The 25865-nt window shown below is 37.4% G+C and overlaps 1 protein-coding gene across 2 annotated transcripts in view; it reads left to right on the top strand.

The window, feature by feature from the left end:
• Window positions 1–25865, top strand: part of ARFGEF3 (ARFGEF family member 3) — a 231523-nt gene that overhangs the window by 116332 nt on the left and 89326 nt on the right. The window contains exons 9-13 of one of the 2 annotated variants that reach the window (XM_056818873.1): window positions 7101–7205; window positions 9542–9869; window positions 15232–15344; window positions 17438–17668; window positions 17966–18345. In XM_056818873.1, coding sequence (XP_056674851.1) covers window positions 7101–7205; window positions 9542–9869; window positions 15232–15344; window positions 17438–17668; window positions 17966–18345 — 1157 coding nt within the window. Of the gene's footprint in view, window positions 1–7100; window positions 7206–9541; window positions 9870–15231; window positions 15345–17437; window positions 18346–25865 lie in introns of both variants that reach the window. The other variant, XM_001370224.4, reaches the window with a different exon arrangement.

Here is a 25865-nt window from a genome sequence, read left to right on the forward strand (position 1 = left end):
CTGTCTGGTTCCTTCTTTGGCAGTTGCCACTTCACAGCCCTGTCATGGCATGATTTAGTAGAACTGAGTGATTTATTTAGTTTATCTTGAAGTATCTTTTAAGGATGCAGTTTTATACTCTAGTTATTCCTTGGTGTATAAATGCCTATTCTGATTTAGGGTTGTCTGCAGAATATTTTATCACTTTTTTCTTATATTGGATGGGACAGGAAATAATTCTTTTGTGTTTAAATTATGTGTATTTATAATGTAATCAGTTTTTTTTTTTTAATCTCGGGACTCAGGGCCGCTGGGTGGCTTAGAGGTTTGAGAGTCAGATTTAGAGATGGGAGGTTCTGGGTTTAAATCAGACTTTTCCTAGCTGTGTGACCCTGGGCAAGTTATTTAACCTTCATTGCCTAGTCTTTGCTACTCTTCTGCCTTGGAACCAATACACAATATTGTATCTAAGATAGAAGATAAAATGTTTTTTTTTTAATAGTATCAGGACTGCTAAGATTTCTAAGCCAGTGACTTGACAATGAGCTTTATGGGTAGTAAGATTCATTGCAAAATTGATTTTTTTTCTCAGCTTCTCTTGATGATATTGGATTAAGGCTTTTTTAAAACCCTCTGCTGTCTAATACATAGAAGGTCTTATAGGGAATGCAGTAAATATCTAGTGACTACGATTCTTCTCATAATACTGTTCTCAGGTATAGGAGCACTAAGCCTACCTACTTATGAGCCTTGAAGGTTCATTATTAATCAGAACTCTCTTAGTTAAGTCGAATTAATACTCCCTTTAGCTCCAGAGGAAAATAAAACATTTCAGGAAGTTTGATGGGGTCTTAGAAAGAGTCTTTTTTCAAAAATAGCTTGTCAAACATATTTATCATAAATTGCCTTGTGAGTATAAGCCAGAGCTTTGGTTTTATTGGAGTACCTGTTATAACTTCTTACCCTGCCTGTAGTTTTCCAGCTTTCTTTACTTAACCTGAAATGAGATTGAAGGAAGATTCATTGATATATAAGCATTTATTATGAGCCTATTCTATATGGATTTGGGCTAGGCCTTGTATTGAGCTCTCATGACACAGAAACAAAGATCAAATATTCCCTGACCTGAATAAGCTTATATTCGATTGGAGTAGCAAATAAGTATACATATAAGTATAAAAAATAAAGTCAAATTAATTTTTGGGGGGGAACACTAGTACCTAAGGAAGATCAGAGGTAGCTTCACATAGAAGATGGTGCTTGAGTATTCTAAGAGATGGAGGTGAGGAGGCAGTGGATTCCCAACATGTCACTATCTTCTTCTTTCCTCCAATCTTTGGTGAAGAAGTGGCCCTTCTCCTTGCCTAAACCAACCCCTTTACATGAATGAACCTCTGCCCCCATCCCCTTCTGACTTCCCCAGAAAATTGCCCCCAATATCTTTTCCATTTTTCTTCTATTCAGTCTCTCACTATCTTCTGACTCCTTCTATATTTTTGAAAAATAGTTATCTCTCCTCCATCCATTCTCACAAGCTACTGTCCTCTTTGTTTTGGCTATACTATAGAGAAAGCAACACATGCTAACCCTCTGAGATCTACCTTCTAACCTCTTCATTCATCTGAAATCAGCTTCTTCAGGTGATCTTTTAATTGCCAACTTAATGGACTTTTCTCATTTCTTGTCCTTATTAATATCTGACAGTTAAGAGGCACAGTGGCTGGAACCCTGGGCCCAGTGGCAAAAAGACTGGAGTTCAAATATGACCACTTATTTGATCCTGATTAAGTCATCTTATTTTCTCTGCTTCAGTTTCCTCAACTGAGGAATGAGGACAATAAGAGCATCTTCCTCCCAGGATTGTGATGAGAACCAAATGAGATAATATTTATAAAGTGCTTAACATAATATCTGGCACTTAGATTTTTTTAGTTATTTCAATCACATCCAGTTCTTCATGACCCCATTGTGGGCAAAAAAGCAGATACTGGAATGGTATGCCATTTCTTTCTCTAGCTCATTTTATCAATGAGGAAACTGAGGCATACAAAGTTAAATGATTTGCCCAGAGCCACAGAGTGAGAGTCTGAGGCCAGTTTTAAACTCAGGAAGATAAGTCTTCTTGACTCAAAACCCAGTGCTCTCTCTAATGCATCCATCACCTAATTGTTCTAAACTGGCCATTATTAAACACCTAATAAATGCTTGTTTCCTTCTTTCCTCTCTGGATTTTCATGACACTGTCCTCAGTAGAATTTCCTCCTTTGCATTAAACCATGATTTCCCAGAGCTCTCTGCTCATTCTTCCTCTATAATATGTCCAATAGTTATAGATGATCCCAAGGGTCTAATCTGGCCATTCTTCTCTTTTTCCTCTATACTGTCTCATTTGGAGATCTCATCAGCTCCAGTGAGTGGGATTATTATCTTTATGCAGATGATGCTATATCTAGGTCTAGTCTCTTTCCTAAACTCCAGGCTCACATTAGTAACTGCCTTTTGGATATCTCATCTCAAGCTGGATATCCTGGAGGCTTCTCAAATTCAATATGTTCAAACAGAATTCATTATCTTTCTTCCAAAATTTTCCCTTCTTTTTATTTTTCTCTCACATATAGTCACATATAGCCCATTCACTTGGGCTAGAAGCTTCAGGGCAATTTTTGATTTCTCATGCACCTATGCAATCCATTGTTAAATCTTTTAATTTTATTTTAACATTTCTCATATGTTTCCTCTTTTCAGTCACACAGATATTGCCCTAATATAGACTCTTATCATCTGATCTTAGACACTTATTAGTTTTGTGATCCTGGACAAGTCATTTTACCCTGTTTGCTTCAGTTTTTTTCACCTCTAAAATGAGCTGAGGAAGGAAATTACAAATGACTTTAGTATCTTTGTCAAGAAAACCCAAATGTGGTCAAGGAGATTCTAATATGAATGAAATGATTGTAAAACAATCATATCTCATCATGTTTAATCAAATAGTCTTCTAATTATTTGGTTTCCTGGTCTGCTTACTTCTCCTCATGGCAGTCCATCCTCCATTCAGTTGCCAAGGTGATTTTTCTAAAGTGTAGATATGACAATGGCAGGGCATGCTGGTTATGAGCTCCTGGAGCTCCCAGTTACCTTTATTATCAACTATAAAATCTTCTTTTTAGTATTTAAAGCTGCTTCTAACCTGGCCTCATCTGAATTTTCCAGTCTTCTTATACTTAATTCCCTCCACATGCTCTGATCCAGCTACATGGGCTTACTTCAAGCAGGAAAATTCCCTTCATCTCCATGACTTCCATTGGATTGTAATTCCTTGAGGGCAGGGACTGGGTTTTGCCTCTTTTTGTGCCCAATGTGCTTGACATAGTACCTGGCATATAATAGAGATTAATATTGTACAGAATGAATAAAATAATTACTTTGTACCAGTTTAGTGGCTATCATCTCCCAAGCTTGTGATGCTGTGCTTCTTGGTTTCTCTAACTTCCTTTCAAAATTCAGTTCAAGTCCATCATCACAAGAGATGATAATTCTAATCCCCCCTCATTTTACAAAGAAGGAAGGTTTGACCTGAAAACTTAGTGGATAAGTTAATTTTTTTTAAAAAACACTCAGCTCAAGTCCTATCTTCTCTGGGAGGTCTTTCCCAGACCCCTTGCCTGCTAAGGCCTATTACCTTCCATTTTTCTATATCTTGCATGTCTCTAATTATTTAATTTTTGTGACTTCCATTATAATATGAGCTCCTTGAGGGCAGGAATTGTTTTTTTGCCATTCCTTGTAACCCCAGCATCTAGTACAGTGCTTGACACATAGTAAATACCAATTAAAAACTCGCTTGTTGATTGACTTGTGGAAGTCAGCCTAGGCATAGACCAGGAGGGTTGGAAAGACCTGAAAACAAAACAAAGCGAAACAATTCTTGGGATCTAAACTATTCTTTGGAACTCTTTATAGAATGACTGCATTAAGTCCAGCAGCTGCAGCTACAGTCATGAAGAGGGCTTCCCAACCATGAAATTCTCAAACAAAGGACAGAGAAATGTGACTCATGACCCTTCTGAGGAGACAGTTTGCTCCCAGGGCTTTTCCAATGAGATAGCTGGTTGCTAGGATTCTTTTCATATTAATTCTGGGCTGAATCCTGAGAACTGAGAAATGGGGAAAATATTTGCTTGTGTGTGTGTGTGTGTGTGTGTGTGTGTGTGTGTGTGTGTGTGCACGCTCACACACCTGCCTGCAAGCATGCACACTTGCATGTATATGCACAATGTAAAACTAGGTGATTGGTGTAGGTGGAAAATGTTGATTTTAAATAGCTCCTTTCATGATATGACACATTCAGGGCACTGAGCTTCCCCTTTTCTCGGTTGCTGCAGCCCCCTGAAAAGCTGCCACAATGAATCTCCAAGGAGACTCAAATACCCTGGTTACCTTGGTAATATTTCCTGCCTGCCAATGTTTCAGGGGATTTAAAATCTGCAATTGCAGTAGTGGCTTATGTTTGCTGATATGTACAGAAAGAAATCCCAGCTGAAAGTCAAATAACAATCATCCAGAGTTTAGATTCTTGGAGCCATCATGGAGTATGCCAGAAGGGGTGGCTCCTTGAGGACTGGGTTTCTCTTTAGACTTGTCATTTCTAGAACAATGAGTTAAGAGTCCTGCTCCTCTGAATATTACAAAAGCATTTTTCTATTTTTCTTTTTTTTCTAACCATTTCAGCTTTTGAATAGTGTATATTAATCATATTCTTTAATTATGGCAGCCCAATAGTGAGCTTCTAAAATACAGAATATTATGACACTAACTAAAGTGTTATGCCAGAAGTTGCTTTAAAGTTGACTGGATTTTTTTTTTATCTTTTTACTTTTAAAACCTTTATCTGATGTCCTAGAAGCAATACTGCCTATTGATTCCAAGGCAGGAGAGTGGTAAGGGCTAGGCAGTGAGGGTTAAGTGATTTGCCCATGGTCACACATCTAAGAAGTATGAGGTCACACTTGAACCCAGGACCTCCTGGCTCTAGAACCTGACTCTCAATCCTTTGATCCACCTAGCTGTCCCCTGACTCTTATATTTAAATAACTATGTTGATTATTTGATTATCCCATCTGTTTCATTTATCTCTCAAAGTCCAGGATAGTCTCACAATGAAATATATGCCCCCTTCTCATAACTCATCCAGTCACCACAGGAGTTCTCATTCTCATCACCTCTCTCCTAGATTATTGCAATAGTCTCATAATTGGCCTCCATCTCAATTCTCTCTCCCTCCAGTCCATCTTCCACACAACTATGGAAGTGATTGTTTCCTAACATGTAAGTTTGACCATTTCACATTTGGTGGCACACACATACCCATCCTCAACTCAATAAACTCTAGTGGTTCCCTATTACCTCCAGGATTAATGTGAAGACCTCTGTTTGGTATTGAAGTCTCTTTACAACCCTTCCCACCTTTCTGGTCTTCTCATGCTTTTTTCTCCTCCAAGAACTCTACAATCCAGCCACATTGACCTACTTGTTCTTTGTATATGACAGGCTCTACATTGCTTGTCCCATCTCCCTCTGCTAGTGCCTTGACTGCTTTGCCTCCTCAGGTCTGCTTCTTGGCTTCCTTCAAAACTCACCTAAAATAGTACCTTATACATTACTTTTCCTGCTCACCTACATCCCTCACCATCCAGCTGATAATACCTTCTTCTTAGTTTACCTTCCATCTACTCTCTGTTTCCATGTTGTTTCTCCTTCATTTATGGACTCCTTGAGATCAGGAATTGTCTTTGACTTTCTTTGTATGCTCAGTGTATGCACAGTACCTGGCACATAGCAAATGCATAATAAATGCTTTTGGACTGATTGAGTGTGATATGTGAAGGAACTCATTTACATTAGAGTACTTTCTACACCCACCTTTTGAGCCTTAGCTCACACTATTCCTTTCCACATTCTCTGTGGTCCAGACACACTAAATTACTCAACTGAACTTGTTTATCCTTTCCCCACCTCCATGTCTTTGCCAATACCATCCTTTCTTCTTTTAATGTTTCTCATTATTATCTCCATTTCATCTTCAAGACCTAGCTTAGTTGTCACCTCCTGCATAAAGCCTCACTTGATTCCTTTCAAATGAAAGCAATTATTCCTTCCTTGGAATTCTCATAACCTTTTCTTCTTGCCTGTCTTATGCAATAAATTTTATTATATATTGTGATTACTGACATCTTTTTTCACTATTTAAATTTGCATTCTCAGCTCTGTTGAAGAAGGAAAAACTATCATATATCTTTTAAAGCCTTCTAGCTAGTAGCAAGTTTTTTAAACATAATGTGTGTTTTACAAATGTTCATGAAAGGAACGAATGAGTTGCCCTCCTAAGACTACATGCATAAATGTTCCTTTAGGCAAATTCTTAGAAGTTTACATAGAATTTTGACTGCTAGTCTTTTTATGTACTTTTCTTAATTGCTAAAGCCTCTAAGGTATCCTTTTTCCAATTAATAGTGATTGCAGGTTAATTGGGAGAAGCAAGAAACAGAATTTAAAATAATCTTATAAGACCAATTGCCATATATTTCTTGCCTTCATACATTGTGTGTTAAATTTATCCTAATCAATTAGAGAGAGAGATAATGAGTGTCCTATATTGGTAGCCACAAAATATAAAAATAATCATACAGTGCATTGGGTGGATCTTCTATTGAGTATTTATGACAGTCACAGACAAGAGCATGTCCAGATATGGCCAACAATTGATACCAAGGTGTTGTTGGGTTGTGGTTATCTGTGCCATTAATGGAGAGAGTTTTCACCCCACCCCACCCCACCCCCCTTCCCCAGGGATAATGGATCTGTTAAGGCAATCCCTTTCTTTAACCTTCCATTTACACATTCTCTCAAAAGTTTCTGTTTTTGCTAGTAGAAGTATAATCAACTGTAATTCTCATTTGTGGAATATAAATGGCCATACTATTAATGTTGGTTATTTTCCTTTGAATCAGTTACTGAATGACCTACAAAATAATCTAACAAAAAGAGAGTTATGCTATTAGAAATCTCTCTTTTCAGGCCAATGGCAGGTTTTATTAAGAATTTTCCCCCCATTCTTTCTCCAGTGAAAATCAGCAGCTGCAGCTTCTTTACCTGGAGTGCATTCTGTCCATGCTCAACAGTTGTTCTACGACCATGCATAACCACAAAGGTTTCACTGATCTTATTTGGTAAGCATTTGTCCTGGGTACTGTCCACAAATAAAAGGATATTGAGAAAAGAGAGTAAAGGAAAGAGTGAGAGAAAGAGAGGAGGGAGAGAAAGAAAGTGTGAGGGAGAGAGAGGAAAGGAGAGAAAAAAGGAGAGATGAGAGAAAGTTATAAGGAAGCAGAGAAAGAATAAGAGAAAGTCTGAAAGAGAAGAGAGAGGAAGGGATGGAATAAAAGGAAAAATAAGAGTAGAGGGAGAAAAAGAGAAAGAGCTCTAGTTGGACAGTTGGGTTTGATTGTTTTTTTGTTTGTTTTGTTTTGTCTTGTTTTTTGTTTTTAGGTATCTGTGATAGACCTATAATTTTTTTCTTATTCTTTAGGAAGCCAAGGTTCATTTCTTACTGAAATCTAAAGCTTCCCACCCAATTATATCAGTTCCAAAAGCACTTGCTGATGCTATGCACTATCCTTACAATGCTGTTGTTCTTTTTCTAAATATTTCCAAGAAAAATAGAATTGTGTAATGAATTTAGAGCCATAGGATTATCAGTTTAAAGCTAGAAAGGACCATACAGGTCATCTAGTCTAGGCCCCTCATTTTACAGATAAGGTAATTAAGACCCAAACTTGCTTCAGATGAGGCAGGGAAAATGTGTGGCATAGTTGGAATATAAAGTCATAATATAAACTCCAAATCCTACATTCTAAGTTCAGTATCCTTTCCAATGCAATACACTAGACAAGTTATTTAAATCCTTCTGAGTCGTAAGCAACTCTGTGAGGTTCTTAGGATAAATTATAGATAGGTTTCAATTTACTAGGTAGAATTAGTTCCCATACTTACAAAATCACAGTACCTTGGCAGTCGTGACATAAATAAAAGTGTGCTCTCTCTCTGACTCTGTCTCTGTCTCTGCCTTTCTTTCTCTCCTTCCTTCTACTTTTCCCTCCTCTCTTTTTTCTCTCTTATCTTTTTCATCTTCTCTTTTCTCTTTCACTTTTTCTCTTTCTCTTTCTTTTTCTCCTCTTATTTTCTCTCTTTCCTCTCTCTTTCTTTTTTCCCCTCTGTTTCTCTCTTCCTTCCTCTTTTTCTCTCAATTCTTCCCCTCTCTTTTTCTCACTCTTTTTTCTTTCTCGCTCATAAATGTATATATGTATATTGTCAGGATGATACTTATACATCACACATTCAAGTAAGTGACAAACTAGATTTTTCTAAGACTATACTAAACAAATGAAGGATGCTGTTGCACCTTGGCACTATTGGAACATGCCTGTAGTGCAGAGAATTTGGAGTTGCTAGATCCTGTCTTCCTGTCATCCTTGATGAGAATCATTTAGTCGTAATCATAATCATAGAGTATTAGAGTTGGCAGGGACCTCAGGGGGCCATCCAGTTGCTATAGGAAGCTATTCATCTATAGAAGAGAAAGGATAATGGTATTTGTCACTGAAGAATCTGAATTTCATTTCTTGAGTGAAAAGAACAAATTGTATTATGATTATAATGTAACAAATGTCTATAGCTAAATCATTAAAGTTTTCTGTGCCTATTGTTCTAGAAAGATGATGTCTTATTACTTCTCTTGATGTTTTATTTGGTATCATCCAGCTTAAGAGAAAAGAAAATGTTTCAGTTGCACTGAAGAACCTAGGCAGCCAAATGCCAAGAGACCCTTGCCTTTGTGACATCTGCCATTTGAGCACTAAAATCATAAGGTCATAGACTGAGATCTGAAAAGATTCTCAAAGGCCATTTTGTCCCACCCCTTTTTGTTTTTTAATAATGAGGAGTCTCGGGCCCAGAGAGTAAAAGCTATTTGCTATAGGACAGACAGAACTGGGATCTGAACCAATATCCTGTGACTACTAATTTGACTGGCATTGTACTTCACCACATAATTCTGCCTTCAGAACTTTACCAAAATTGTAGTCTCCAACTGGGTCTCTGAAAAGCTGACATTTTCCCATGGTCACATTGATAGTAAATATTTAAAGTGAAATTTGAACCCAGATATTTTGACTTCAAGTCCTATGATCTAGCCCTAGAAGAGGAAGAATGTTCCTACCTTGCTGACTCAACTATGTCTAACCAGCTTTGAAAAAAAAAATCACATACCTCAATAACAAGTCAATTGGGTGATCACTTACAGAGTTGGAGATATTCCTAGCAGTGGTAATATCTCCCAATAACCCCAATGAGTCTCATATGATATTCCTAACTATTCTTCAGGACTAATCCTGTCTACTACTAAATAGCTTTCTTAGTTCTGCCAGTGGCTTTTAATTTCTAGACAGAATGTGTAACACCATCTAAAATGTCCATCTCCCATGTTTCTCTTCCTCTCCATCCCTAGGAAGCACCTCTGTCCAGCTCTTGTAGTGATCTTGGGAAATCCAATTCATGATAAAACCATCACCTCTGCTCACAGCAACAGCATCAGCATTGAATCTGACTCCTCCTCCTCGGGAGTTTCTGATCATGGCCGAGGATCAGGGTGTTCCTCCACAGCGCCAGCTCTCAGTGGACCGGTGGCCCGCACAATTTACTACATCGCAGCTGAGCTAATCCGCTTGGTGGGATCAGTGGAATCCATGAAGCCAGTGCTGCAGTCGCTTTATCATCGGGTGTTGCTTTATCCTCCACCCCAGCACCGAGTGGAAGCCATCAAAATCATGAAAGAGGTAGGCAAGAACTTAAATGTGACTTTCCATATTTGCCTGCTTTGTCTGACTACCAGGCTTTGTCCATAGTAAACACAAAGCAAATGTTTGCTGGTCATTCTGCTGATGGATTGAACTAAGCTATAAGCTTCATTCCTATCTACCACAAAGCACCCTGCAAGAAAATTATCAATCCTGCACTCCCTCAGCTGATATTATATAATGCCAAGCTTGGATGACTTGGGATTCTGTGACTGTCAGACCTCCATTAATATAGAATGCTTGACTGTTCCCTCTTGATCCACCATTTATTTGGCTGCCTTAGTTGGTATTCATGAGTTTAATTTCAAACATTGATTCTAGAGTCAGAGGACATGGACTGAAATCCTACTTTTGACACTGTGATTTTGGACAAATCACTTGCCCTCCCAGGGTCGCTATTTCCTCAGCTGTGAAATGAGTGGGTTGAACTCTATGGCCTCTGAGGTTCTTTCCAGCTCTAGATTTATTATCCTATTAGCTCTCCAAACTAACAGTCATGCCCTATCAGACTAAGATTAGTAAAACACATGCATTATTCCTTTCCTTGTTCAAGAATTGTACTGCTTCATCATTTTCTACTAGATCAACTCTGTTTCTCTTCCTGTATCCCAAGCCTTTTACCCTATCTATCCATCACTGTTCTCCAATAAGGACCTTCTTCACATGTCTAATTGGTCTCTTTTCCATTTTTCCTCCTCTGGCCCCTTTCCCCAATGATTGTGCTCTCACATCTTTACCTTTTGGCCCTTTCTCCAATGCACATGCTCTTCCCACCACTTCTTGCTTCTCTAAATCTTACCTCCTGTTCAAGCCCCAGATTAAATTTTACCTCCTCTATAAAATCCTTTTTGATTATTCCAACTCCTCATGATATCTCTTTCAAGTACAAGTGCACTTAAACCAGTCTGTTTCAAACTATTTAGCTCTTGGTTATATATACAGAATGACAGGAAGAGTCCTTAGAGACCATTTAGCCCAGGTTATCCCTGCACAAGACAACCTACAAAACAATTACAACATACCCAATATGGTTAATCAAACTATTTGGTGTAGTGGATAGAGTGCTGGGTCTGGGGTCAGGAAGACTCATCTTTATGAGTTCAAATGTGGCTTTAGCTATTTACTCCTGTGTGACCCTGTGCAAGTCACTTCACCCTGTTTGCTTTATTTTCCTCATCTGTAAAGTGATCTAGAAAAAGAAACAGCAAACCACTCCAAGTTATCTCTACCAAGAAAATCCCAAACAGGGTCACAAAGAGTTGGACATGACTAAAATCAATTGAACAGGAAATTTTTCTTTGAAGACCATTTTTTTTGTATCATGAATCCTTTTGGCTATGTATCCCTTGTGTTATTAAATGCATAAACTAAATTATATATGTACATATACTATATTATACACATATAATATATGGACTATATATAGGATTTCAAAGGAAAATAATTATATTCAAATACAATGATGGGAATATTTTTTTTTAAGTTTCACAGATCTCAGGTTAAGAACTCCTGAAGTAGACCACTTTCATTTGATAGTCATTAGCTAGAAATTAAATTCTGTATAGCTTTAATGTAAGTGTATTTTATTTTGTTCAAATTTAAGAAAAATAATACATTCATGATGGCTTTATGTTAATTAGAAAATCTCATTCATTAATCATGTTGGATAATCAGGAACCTATTCCAAAGTAGCCTAAAAAGTTTTTCATGGTCAAATTGAGCCCTGACTGAAAGAGAGCCCACTATCTCCTGAAGCAGGCTGTTTCATTTTTTTGGGATAGGCCTAAATGCTGGGAAATTCCCTTTACATTGAAAGTAAGCATGCCTCTCTTCAACTTCTCATTCTTTCTCATTCACCCCCTGAGGTCAAGCTGAAACAAATTAATCCCCTTTCCACACAACTACAGCTGCCATTTCCTTTCAAGTTTTCTCCAGACTTAACAACCTTCAACTGACCTTTGGCAGGGTATCAAGGCCATTGTTATTGCAGCTGCCCTTGTCTGGACACCCTTCCTCTTATCTTATCCTGCCCAGAACCTCCACAACCTTTCTCACTTCTGTCCCCTTCTCTCCAAGCATATAAACTCTAGTTCAGACCCTCATTACATTGCAGGAGCTTCTAACTTGGTTTTCTTACCTTTTCTCCAATCTCCAGCCCATTTTCTACACAGCTGCCTAATGGCTGGTCCCAAGAAGGATCAGTAGCATCACTATTGTTTCTAGGACAAAATACAAATTCCTGTCTGACATTTAAGTCACTTCTCAACATAGTTCCAACCTCTCTTTCCAAACTCATTTCATATTGTGTCCTATCGTATACTCTGTTTCTTCCACACACAAACTAGTCAAGTTACTATTCCTCACGCACACATTTTATCCTCTGTTTCCATACTCCCAAAAGGCCATGTTCTCCATGCCTAGATTTGCTCTCTCCCCTCAACTCCATCTCCTAGAATCCCTAAGCTTCCTTTAAGAATCCTCTCAATTGCCTCCTTTTCTGTCATCCCTCCCACACTGTTAATACTCTCTTCCTAATAACATCAACCCATCTTAGCCTCTAGTATTCTGTATTTATTTAGGATACATTTTGGATCCACTTATCTGGATAGGTGCTATTTTTTCTAATAGAATGTAAGCTCCTTGAGGGTAGAATCTATTGGAATTTTATCTTTATTTTCTAAGGGCTTAATGCAGTTGGATAGAATTTAATTAAACCTAATACTCCAGATGAGGTTTGATTGCAACAAAGTACAATAGAATTATAACCCCTGTTTTGTTCAAATCTAAATAAATGATATTTATATCATTTCCCATGGTGTACTAACCCTGCCAAAAATGGAAATGATAATAGTTTGGCAAGCCCTTTTCTTGATAAAGTGAACTCTTTGGGATGACTCTTTCCTTGTCTAGATGTTCATTAGTCATCCCTTTACTTACATTTTATTACCCTTCAATTATTCTAACATTCTAATTATTTCTAAGGGGTTTGTTATTTTGGTTTTGTTATTTTCCCCAAATAGTTCATTGAAAGCAAAATGATAATTTCTAATATTCTCCACAACTTCCATTTGGAGGACATTTGTCAGGAAACCCTATTTTTCAAAGATCAGGTACCAGATTGCTCAAGGTCCGACAGCAACATAGGGACTAACTTGGGCTTGGATTTCTCAGCCCCTGGATTGTTTCTTCTACAATGTTGGGCACAGAATACAGGCTGATAGTTGAATTTAACTGTCTGATTGAAGGAGTTAGTGAGAGGTTATCTACAGAGGGAATGAGAAGTCAAACTATGCTCCAATTCCTTTTCTTTTCCTCCCAAAGTCTCAAGTAATAGAGCTATAGGTATATATTATAAAGATATGTGACAGGGGCAGCTAGGTGGCTCAGTGGATTGAGAGCCAGACCTAAAGATAGGAGGTTCTGAGTTCAAATGTGACATCAGACACTTCCTAACCATGTGACCCTAGGTAAGTCACTTAGCCCCCATTGTTTGGCCATACTGTTCTTGTGTATTAGAACCAATACTTGATATTGACTCTGAGGTAGAAGGTAAGAGTTTATAAAAATAATAATAAATCTATCTGACCTTTAAAAGCTGAGTATGCATATGGGCAATATAGTTCTCTAATATGTGAGAAAGAAGAAAGGCACATGTAGATTATGAATTGCACCAATGGAAGGTATACTTATACCAATGCTGTCCTAGATCCATTGAAGTAGGAAAGAAGGAGGAGAAGGGAACAAGCATTTATTAAGCACCAACTATGGACTAGGCACCATGCTAGGCACATTACAAATGTTATCACATTTGATCCTTATAACAGCCCTGTTAGATAGATGCTATTATTATCCCATTTTAACAGAGTAGGAAATTGAGGCAGACTAAGACTAGATTGAACTTGGTCTACATCAATCTGCATTCCCAACACCAAGTACAGGGCTCTATCCACTGCAGCCCCTAATTGCCTATTTTATCCATATATGAACTCTCTGCATTCTTGCGGATTGCAGCTTCTTGTAACTAAGATTTACCTGTGGTCACATAGCTGGGGAATATTAGACTGTGTTTAAACCCAGGGCTTCTTGGTTCCTTTATGCTACATTAAGCCACACTGATTTTCTAATCCTATTTTAAATCATTGACTTCTAATCTCCTCCACAATTTCTCTATGGAGGACATTCATTAGGAGACTCCATTTTTCAAAGATCAGGTAACAGATTGCTTCAGTTCAAACAGCAATGTAAGGACAGAACTGGATCTGGAATGCTGAGCCCCTGAATTTGACTCTTCTAGAAATGCTGAATCTTCCCTCCCTCCCTCCAACTCCCCTCAACAAAACCCACTACTGGAATATATTTACACAAATGTCTCTATTTCGATTTATTTAAAAATAGAAGACCAGTAACTCTGAAAAGTTGGTAACCTAGCTATTCTAAGGTTCAGAGCTTAGGCAAACAATGAAACCTGTTTCTGTCCAGGATGTTTGCTTAACATTTCATTATTTGAGCACAAAGTGTAATGTTTCCTTGTAGTCTTTCAGGTTTCTTATGGGGCAAAGAGAACTGGCAAGAGTTTCAAAATGCCTGTATACAAGTGAATAGAAGGGGTGAGGGGCTTCATTTATTTACCTTGAGTGTTCTTTCTTTTTCTAAAAAGTATATGAAGAACACTTCATAAAGAGCCTAATTTCAATGCTTTCCATCCCCTCCTCAATAGCACTAAATTAGAAGGTAATCTTCTTCCCTTTATTATAATTTATATCGCCTGACACTCCCACTACCCTCCTCAAAACTGACTGCTAACATCCTTTACCCTAATCGAGGAGATCTGGTGATTTCATACTGTTTCATCCATGCTTTGCAAATCTTTACTTTTTTCTAAAATACTCTCATGTGTCTCTCTCCTTTCCAGTAAGTACCTTCATTAATTTAAAAGTAAATGAAAAAAGCTTTTCAGCCCAAAGACTTACTAAAAAGCTATTCTTCTCCTCAGGATCATTAACACCAAATCCCAATCTAAAAACAGAACAAAATCACTTTCCACTGTCAGAAAAACAAAAGTGTTGGTACCCCAAGACAAATCACACCCTAGAGATTTTTCTATTAAAGCCCAGCCTGAATGTGTGTCTGGATGCTCGAATGCAGGCCAAGAAAAATGGAAAGACCTGTTTTGTTTAGGGTACCAGATTTGCAGCTAAGTGTCTCCTGGGGCTTGCTGACACCACAGATAGATTTTGTGTTTATTTGAGCTCATGTTTGTACAGCTTTCTGTGAATGTGTAATATTCTTTTCTTTTTAAAAAAAATAAAAGCAAATCTAAGGCATTTTCCTTTTTTGAAAGATACTTGGTAGCCCCCAGAGGCTCTGTGATCTGGCAGGACCCAGCTCCACTGAATCCGAATCCAGGAAAAGATCAGTTTCAAAAAGAAAGTCACATCTAGATCTTCTCAAACTGTATGTATGCACTTTCTTCTCCTATTTTTATACTATTTATTGAAGACTAATCTTCAGAAGAATTCACTCAGCCTCTGTGTGTGTGTGTGTGTGTGTGTGTGTGTGTGTGTGTGTGTGTGTGTGTGTGTATGGTGTATGGATAAGAAGTGAGATACAGTGTGACCTGGTGGAAAAAGAACTATCCTTGGAGCTATAAAGACCTGGGTTCAAGTTCCACCATGAGCAAAATGCTTAATCTTAAGCATTTTGGCTTAAAAATTGCCCAGTGTCCTGGGCAATCTACTAAAACCCTAAATTACAGAGAAAGTGGTGATCTAAATTAGTTGAGAATTTCTCCCCCTGGAGTTCATTTTTCTAGTGTCAGTATAAATTCAGTTTCTATCCTTATTATATAGAGAGCCTGTGATGTATAGTGGATAGAGCTTTGGCTTTAGAGTCAAGAAACCATATTTCAATGTCCCCTGACATATACTAATTGGGTGACCTTAATTTAAATTGTAACCTCTCAGTGCCCCCCCCAGTCAATACTTTAAGACTACAAATTGCAAAACAGTTGCTGACTTGCATTGATGCTTTCTTCCAAAGTTAGCAAAACTGAGCTCCATTGCTGAATCCCAATGAAATTATATATAAATATACATATATACAAACATATGCATTTATATAATATGCATTCATATTGTGTGTCATTATATTATATGACAACATATATCTCAAATTGATAATTATAATAAATCACTATGTTATATGCAATAATATAGTGGCATCATAATAGATCACTTCATATAAACTATCATATATACAATATATTATATGATATATTATTTGTTCTGGTTATTGCTCAGTCATTTCAGCCATGTCTGATTCTTTGCAACCCCATTTGGAGTTCTCTTGGCAAAGATACTAGAGTAGTTTGCCAATTTCTTCTCCAGCTTATTTTACAGAAGAGGAAACATGGCCAACAGGGTGAAGTGACTTGACCAGGGTTACAAAGCTAGTAAATATCTGAGGCTGGATTTGAACTCAGAAGATCAGTTTTCCTGACTCCAAGTCAACACTATATTCACCTAGCTGTCCTATAGAATAGTATACTATTATTATACTATGACATCAAATATCTCTTGGTGTAATATATGATATATCATTATATTATAACATGATAAACTATACCATAACATGATATAATATGTGATATACTTTAGAACATATATATCTTATTATGTATAACATGATTAGAATAGGACTTTATTTTATATGAACTCAATATACTTTGAGGTATATGAAATGGCAATTGAAAGAAATACAGAAAAATACATAAAATAATAATTTTAATTATATAATAAATTCATGCCATTTTCTCAAGCTGTTTAAAGTCTCAGAGAAATTCACCCAATTGTGCTCATTCTTGCTCTGAGAAGCATTAATGTAAGTCATTACACTGTTCTTTTTTGTGCCCCACATTAGCTCCTACATAAGTCTTTATCCCAAGTTATCACTTTTATTAAATCATGTCCAGGTCAGAGCAGTGCTTCTCTTTATTTCATTAATGCTATTTAGTTATTAATAATGAACTCAAAGCACAAGAATAATGATGCTGGTTGCTCTGATAAGACTAAGAATCATCATAAAGTACCTAAGTATGTTCATATATGAAATACTTATTAAATAATGGGATTCGGTATTATGCACAATTTCCAACTCATGCAAAGGATCTTGAATCATATTAGTCACCATAAAATGGCGTCCTGTTGTATATACAATTTAATGAGTGTGTGTGTATGTGCTAGGTATTGGACTACATATATGTCAAACAAAGAATAAGCCTAAGTTTGGAGAATTTGGTCACTGGGCTGGTGACTTTTTTGGTAATTCCAAGAGATCATCTCCTCTGTCATGGTTGGAGCCAGTGAAGGTAGAGGAAAGTAGCCACAGTAATGAAATTATATCTATTTGAAGTAAAGGAGAGCTAATATATTGGAATATTACCAGCTAGCTTGCCAATGCATGTTCCCTTTAGAATACTTTTTTCTATCCTTGAGATGCTGTTTTTTTCTCTTTTTCTCTTAAAATCAAAACCACCAACAATGGCACAGCATTATGGATGGAATGACCGAAGCTTGTATTAAAGGCGGCATCGAAGCCTGCTTTGCCTCAGTCTCCTGTGTCTGCACCCTACTTGGAGCTCTAGATGAACTTAGCCAGGGCAAAGGTTTGAGTGAGGAACAGGTGCAGCTGATTCTTCGGCGCATTGATGAGTTGAAAGAGGGGGCTGAATCGAGCCGCGAGTCCATGGAGATCAATGAAGCTGACTTTCGGTGGCAAAGGCGAGTCCTGTCCTCAGAACACACCCCATGGGAATCAGGAAATGAGAAGAGCCCTGACATTAGCATTAGTGTTACCACGGATACGGGGCAGACCACTTTGGAGGGTGAAATGGGGCAGACCACGCCTGAGGAGAACCCCGAAAACCAAAAGAGTTTAAAGTCGCCAGCCATACAAGAGAGTAAGGAAATTCTAAGGAAAGAGCGAGAATCAGAAGCCATAGACCAACCAGATGTTGTTCAGAGAAGCCACACTGTTGTTTACCCTGACATAACTAATTTCCTGTCCGTTGATTGCAGGACGAGGTCCTACGGATCCAGATATAGTGAGAGTAATTTCAGTGTAGATGACCAAGACCTTTCTAGGACTGAATTTGATTCCTGTGATCAGTACTCCATGGCAGCAGAAAAAGACTCTGGGAGGTCTGATGTCTCAGACATTGGGTCTGACAATTGTTCTCTAGCTGATGAAGAGCAGACCCCGAGGGATTGCTTGGGCCACAGATCTTTGAGGACCGCTGCCCTCTCATTAAAACTGCTGAAGAGCCAGGAGGCAGATCAGCACAGTGCCAGGTTGTTTGTACAAACCCTGGGAAACCTCCTTCCTCGGCTCCTTGCCCTCCCCAGTGTAGAAGAAGTGGACTCTGCCCTCCAGAACTTTTCTTCAACCTTCTGTTCAGGTTTGCAAATAATTATACTACCCTAGAGTCAAAACCAGTGTCCAGGGTGCTGGCCTCAGGGAGCAATTACGATTGAATGTACAGTCTGAAGTACACAAGCATAACTCTGGGATTTTTCTGTTTTCTTTTGGAGGAAGGGATCCCAGGATTATAGATTCCAAGATAGAAGGACTACTACCTCAGAGGCCATCTGTCTGTCCTATCCTCTCATTTTATATATGAGGAAACTGCTACTCAGAGAGTTAAAACAGTTTGTCCTGAGTCACCAGCTAGTAAGTGTGATAATCAAGATTTAAATCCAGGGGGCAGCTGGGTAGCTCAGTGGATTGAGAGTCAAGTCTAGAGATGGGAGGTCCTAGGTTCAAATCTGGACTCAGACACTTCCCATCTGTGTAACCCTGGGCAAGTCACTTGCCTAGTCCTTACCACTCTTCTGCCTTAGAACCAATACACAGTATTGATTTCAAGATGGAAGGTAAGGGTTTTAAAAGAAAGAAGAAGAAGATTTAAATCCAGGTTTCCTGACTCCAAATAAAGTACTCTAACTACTTTGCATCCCGGTTGTTGCAAAGGGTTCCATAGACAATGGTTCACTAAGAATTCCAGAGTGGTGGGGTTGGGTAGAGATCTAGTCCTAAAATAGAATTCTTTAATCAAGGTTTCATAATATATTGTGAACTTTTTATGGTAACCTATGGGTCCAATCCATGCAACATCTATTCAATTGAAAACTAATTATAATCAAAGGCTTTCTCAATTTAGTACTTTAACTCTAATATTAAGTACTTAAACTTAAAACTGAATATACTCCAAGGCAAGCTTGCCTTATGATGAACTCTGCTCTCTAGTCAATTGAATTTCCATTGCCTTATAATAATGCCATAGATTCAAGAGTCTTTCTGCATGCCAGATATTGGCTAGGAGATGCATCTTCTCTCCTCAACTCTGGTGTTAAACTTTATTGACCAAAAGAATTATATATTCTAAATTTTAACCAAAACAACAAAGAATAACTCTTCCTGAAAAATAGAAACAAGACAGAGTTTAAGGAATCTCAGCTTTCATTAGAGAAAGACAGTATGACCCAGGGGTTAGTGTATCTTACCTGAACATTTAAATGCTACCTCTTTAAGTTCAAATCCTACCTCTTGACATTTACTACTTGTGTATTTTGGGCAAGTACTTTAACTATTCAGCACAATAAGTGACTCCATTTGAGGTTTTCTTGCAAAGATACCAGAGGAGTTTGCCATTTCCTTCTCCAACTTATTTTACAGATGAGGAAACTGAGGCAAAAGAGGTAAATGATTTGCCCAGATCACACAAGCAGGAAGTGTCTGAGACCTGATTTGAGCTCAGAAAGATGTGTCTTCCTGATTCTAGGCATGTCACACTAGTTTCTGTGTCACCTAGCTGCTTGTCATCTTGGTTTACTTATCTGTAATATAAAGAGTTGAACTAGCTGGCCTTAAGTATCCCTTCTAGCTCTAAATCTCTGATCCTATGTTCAAACTAAGTTTTAGATGGGTTGTAACTTATGTTGATAGAGAGATTCCCTGCATCATAATCACCATAGATGATCTGATATATATTGATTCTTTTTTTTAAAACCCTACTTTCCAATTGACAAATCTAAGACAAAAGTGTAAGGGCTAGGCAAATAGGGTTAAGTGACTTGATCAGGGTCACACAGCTAGTAAACCTCTGAGGCCAGATTTGAATTCAAGAAGATGATTTTTCTTAACTGCAGGTTTGGCACTAAGTCACCTATCTGTCCCCATATATTGATTCTTACTACATTCCTCTTAGAAATCATGTGACTCAGGAAGTGCCAAATATGATGGAATTTTGAGAGATTCTGGGAGAAAGGCAGTAAATCTCTTTAAAGGAAAAAATCCCAAAACTATTTTCCATCTCTTAAATAGAATCTTGGCATATCTATTCTGGGACTAATATATACAATTCTTTTTTTTATTTATTTAGAATATTTTCCCATGGTTACATTATTTCCCACCCCTCTTCCCTTCCCCCTCAAGAAGCTGACAAGCAATTCCACTGGGTTATACATGAATATATACAATTCTAATCAAAACACCTCTAGGAGGATTTAATAGACTTGGAGAAGGTCCAGAGAACAGTTGCTAGAAAAATAGAGGAGGAATACATATATATGAGGACAACCTAAAAATATCAAGATTCTACTGTTTTATAATAGTAAAAGAAGAGATGTGACAGCAAAATGTAGAAAAAACATAAAAGGCATTAGTAAGGTTAGAGGCAGTGTGGAATAGTGGATAGTGAAACTGTCTTTGTTCAGGAAAGTCTTTCAAGTCCTACTTAGACAAATGCTGTCCGCATAACCTGCAGTAAAGTCACTTAACATTTAAGTACTTAGGCTACTCCTTCAGATTCTCAAATTGCCTAAGGAATGATGATTTTCTTTGTTATAGGGTATTTCCTCACTGGGAGTTGCCTATATAAAAAACTCTATAGATCTGTGATTTTTGTTCTTGTTTTCTTTTTGTTTTGTGTGTGTGTGTGTGTGTGTATATATATATATATATATATATATATATATATATATTTTTTTTTTTTGTCAATTAGCAGTGCACAACTCTTTGGGAGCCTATTTGGGGTTTTCTTGTCAAAGACAGTGGAGTTGTTTGCCATTTCCATCTCAGATCTCCAGGAATTTGAATTCAGATGCTTCTAACTCAAAAGGCTGGTATTCTATCCACTGTGCCACTTTGCTACCCCATAGATGTATTTACCAAATCCCCAAATACTAGGACAAAGAAGTATCTTTCAAAACTCAAACAAAGCAGTTTTAAGCACAATAAGAGGATCTTTCTGACTGGTTCTTTCCTGATAAACATTTGGAACTAACTCAAGTTTAAAACTATAAGAAGATTTTTAAAAGAATTGAACAAATTTGTTAAATGAGAGAGTCGTAATTGAAGAAAAAGGAAAGAAAGAACTCTACTTAACATACCACTAGATATGATCTGGCAGTTATAGCAGTTTCTTTGTAAAGGAATAACATATAGGGCTTAGGAGGCCCTGGACCTATTATAGCACCCCACAGCTTTTCTTCTCTCAGCAGACTCTGGGTCTTGGTTTATTGATATTACCAAGTGGTTTCTCATGGGTACCACTTCTCCTTTCCCCACAAACCCCAGCTTCACCATTAGGAGAGAATATCTTTAGGAGAGAAGGCCTTCTTTCTATATCAAAATGCATCCTGGAATATGACCCTTCTTTTTAGGATAAAAAAAGCTTTTCTCTAACTATATGTTCATATAGTTCTCTTAAAAGTTTATTTTCCATTATCAGATTATTTCAATAGTGGTCTTACAGTTTGCAATGAATGTTTATTAAATGCATGTGTTTTTCTTGAACCTGGAGAATCTATAAAAAGTTAATAACTCAAAAAATCTCTTAGTAAACTGTTGTTCTCCCATACCAATTTATCACAAGCTTGTAGAATGCTCTGAGTGTGAATGCATTTTTTCAAAGTTCTTAGATTTCATATAGTTTTAAATTAGATCATTTTTTCCTCTTTTATAGTGATCAGTGAGATCACTCTCCAACCACAGAGGATGGGTTGGATTTTTCATGTCTATGCAAATTTGGTCTTACTCCATTAATCCCATAGTAGCCCTCTTTCTTTGTGCATACAGGTCTGACTAATTTGCACAGTTGATTTATCCCTAAAGAAGTTCAAACATTCCTGATTGAACTTGGCTGAATCACTAATTGAATTAAGGAATTAGATTTCTATTAGCAAAGTGATCTGAAATTTTGGCTGTATGCTTGTTGCTATTCAGTAGTTCAATCAGAACCATCTCTTCCTGGTTCTATGCACCATACTGTGTAGGGGATTTTCTTGACAAAGAAACTGGAGTGGTTTGCCATTTCTTTTTTTTCCACTGGATTTGAACTCAGGCTCTCCTGACCCAAAGCTAAGTACTCTATTCATTGAGCCACCTAGCAGCTTCCCTTTAGTCTGTGCAATATTTGGTTTATGCTTTAGAAGGTCATTTCTCATAGAATACCAACATATATTGATTATTTGATTTCTCATCCCCCAAGGATTAAAAGAAATAAATTCAAAGGGAGTGATCCTGCCAGAGGAAGACCTTTGGCAAAAGTAAGAAGGGGCATTTGATATTCTGAAATGAAGCAAAGAGATAAAAATCAATTTTAAGTATGATAAAAGCATGGCAGCCCAGAGTCATTTAATCCTGGGTAGGGATCTTAAAGGGTTTTGTTTTTCATAGGAACAATTTATTATTACCCTGAAATCTTGAAATCCTGAGATAGATAGATAGACAGGGAGTGTCACCACCTCTGAATGTGAAAACTGGGAAGAGGCTGGCCACCCACAGGTAATGAGTTGTTTGAAATGTCTGAAAATATTTATAACAGTCGCCCTTTAAGTCACTTAAAATATATAAAATTATTTTCACTATACTCAGTTTAAAAAGTTTAAAAAACCAAGGAATGTAAAGAATTCCCTCAAAAGCAGATAAAATGTATTATTTCCCATGGCTCAAAGGAATGTCTTGAAGATGTACTATTGTGGCAGTTTTCCTTTTTTCTTTTTTATTTAATTTAAATCAGTTTTCCCCCAAATTACATGTAAAAATAGTTTTCAGTTTTTTAAAGGAGATTCTAAATCTTGAATTTTCTCCCTCTCTCCCCTTCCTACCCCCACCCCCAGCTCACATTGAATAATGGTAAACAACCCAGCTCACATTGAATAATGGTAAACAATCTGATACAGATTTTACATGTGTGATCACATAAAACATGTTTCCATATTAATCCTTTTGTGGAAGGAAACAAAAAAAACTTTAAGAAAAAATGAAAAAAGTTTACTTTGATTTGTATTTAGTCTTTATTATACTAATACTAATTTCTTTCTCCAGAAGCAGATGACTTTTTTTTTAAATATCATGAGTCTTTTGGGATTGTTTTGGGTCATTGTATTACTGGGAAAAGTTAAGTTATTCACAGTTGTTCACCATACAGTGCTGCTGTCACTGTGTATGGTGTTCTTCTGGTTCTGCTTACACCACTCTGCTTCAGTTTATATAAGCCTTTCCAGGTTTTTTCTGAGCTTCTCATGTTCTGAGAACAATATTCCATTACAATCCTATACTATAACTTATTTGGCCATTCCCCAATTGATTGGCATCCCTTCACTTTCCAATTCATTGCAGTTTTCCTTTTTTTAGTGATGCTGAGTCAATGAAGCAATAATTTACTAGAAATTTCATCTTTGTTTCCTAAGAATCACTGAATCTATTTGGAAAGGATATCCAATGTTCAGTCTCTCCTTGAATAAGGGAACCTGCTAACTCCTGTTGTCTGCTTGGGTCGGCTCTGTTTCTTAGGATATTATTTCTTTATACCACGTCAAAATATCCAGGTCTGCAGCTTCCACCCACTGCTACTAGTCCTAGCCTGGCAGAATAAGTCTGGTTTGTCTTTCATGTAAGAGCCCTTTATAAGAACTGTAAAAAATACTGTTCCATTCACTAAACATTTAAGTGCTTACTATGTGTTGAACACTTGGGGTAAAATTAATTATTTCTTTAAAAACAGTCCCTGCCCTCAAGGAGTTTATACTCTAATGGGCAGAGACAACATACAAAAGAAGAAAAGGAGGGTGTTGAGATGGGAGGGAAGAGACACCAGGGGTACTCAGAGCATGGCATCTTGTTCCATGGAGTTGAAAAAAACTACAGGGCAGCAGATGTAGAGTAGAGCAAATCCCAAAGTCTCGTGTCTGCCCTCTATAAAAGAAGACATTGGGCAGAATTTGGTACTCTACATCCTAGCCCTCCAATCAGAGGGGAGAGGAAGCTAAACTAGTCAGTCAGCTGGTGTCAGTCAAGACTTGAATGAATAGTGTTGTATTAGAGGTAATGAGCTTAAGCTAGGAGAGACATCTTGTTCTCTGGAATTGAAAAAACCAGGGAGGGCAATAGATCCAGCATAGAAATGATCATAGAAAACCAGATAATTAGAGAGATAGGAAATGTAATCTGAACATTATGATTTGAAAAATGATGAGCTAGTACTAGGGTAGCTCAGAGCTAGAGAGTGAGGTCTGGATTTGGGAGGTTCTAGATTCAAATCTGGTCTCAGAAACTTCTTTGCTGTGCAACTTTGGGCAAGTCCCTTAACCCCAGTTTCCTACATCTTACTTTTTCTGCCTTGGAACCAATACTTAGTATCTATTCTAACGCAGAAGGTAAATTTAAAAAAAAATGATAAGCCAAAGTCTGCCTCTGGATATAGAATTTGCCTTTCAAACTAATTTAACAACAAAAAAATTTTTTTTTTACCATCTACAATGTATACCAAAAGAATTTAGTGGTTGTTATTTGGGAATTTGGGGGTAGGATTAGGATGGAATTGAAGGGGCAGCCTGATCACAATTCTCCCCAAATTTGGTAGTATGTGGGAAAATTGCCAGAATTTCAGAGTTGTACCTGCCAAGAAGCCTGTCTGACTCAATGTACTTTGCATAGAATAAAATGTCATACGTTTTTATAAAGTTAAAAAAAGAATTCTGAAGTTGCAGAGTTATAAAAATCACTAACGTTGGATGTAAACTAACTGTCAGGTTGACAATCCACATGTCCTTTAGTGTTTAACACCTTCTCCTCAACCAGTGTTGATCCCAATTTCCAAAATGTCAGGTTTGGTGGGACACTTAGGTGGCACAGTGGATAGAGTGCCAGGCCTCAATCAGGAATACTCATTTTTATGAGTTCAAATCTGGCCTCAGATACTTACTGGCTATATGACCCTGGGCAAGTCACTAAAGTCTACTTGCCTCAGTTTCCTCATCTGTCAACTGAGCTAGATACAGAAATGGCAAAATATTCCAGTATCTTTGCCAGGAAAATCCCAAATGGGATCACAAAGAGTCAGACATGACTGAAAAGTGACCCGGTAACAGCAAAGAGTTATTTGGGGATCCTATTATTAGTAAGCTAATTTTTGCCTGTCAGTACTCAGGTTATCCAAGAATAACATTGACCATTGATATGGGCATGCCACAGTCATAATGCCATTGAATGTTAGACATTGAAAGGACTCTAGTGATCTCCAAGTTGAGCAGTTCTCAAACTATTCAGTTCCAGGACCCCTTTACACTCTAATTAGTAATTATTGAGGACTCCAAAGAGTTAAAATATGGATTCTATCTAGTGATATTCACTGCATTAGAAATTAAAACTGATAACAAAATATTTATTAATTCATTTAAAATAACAATAATTAATCTATTTCATGCTAACACAAACACTTTTTATGAAAAATAATAATATATTCCAAAATTTAAAAAAATAGTGAATATATCTACATCTGCTATCCTCTGTGGTTTTTTCAACTCCATGGAACAAGATGCCATGCCATGAGTATCCCTGGTATCTCTTCCCTGCCTTCCCAACATCTCCCTTTTCTTTTATTCTTTTATATGTTGTCTCCTCTCATTGAATTAT

This window comes from Monodelphis domestica, chromosome 2, assembly GCF_027887165.1.
Source record: "Monodelphis domestica isolate mMonDom1 chromosome 2, mMonDom1.pri, whole genome shotgun sequence".
Classification (NCBI taxonomy): Eukaryota; Metazoa; Chordata; class Mammalia; order Didelphimorphia; family Didelphidae; genus Monodelphis; species Monodelphis domestica.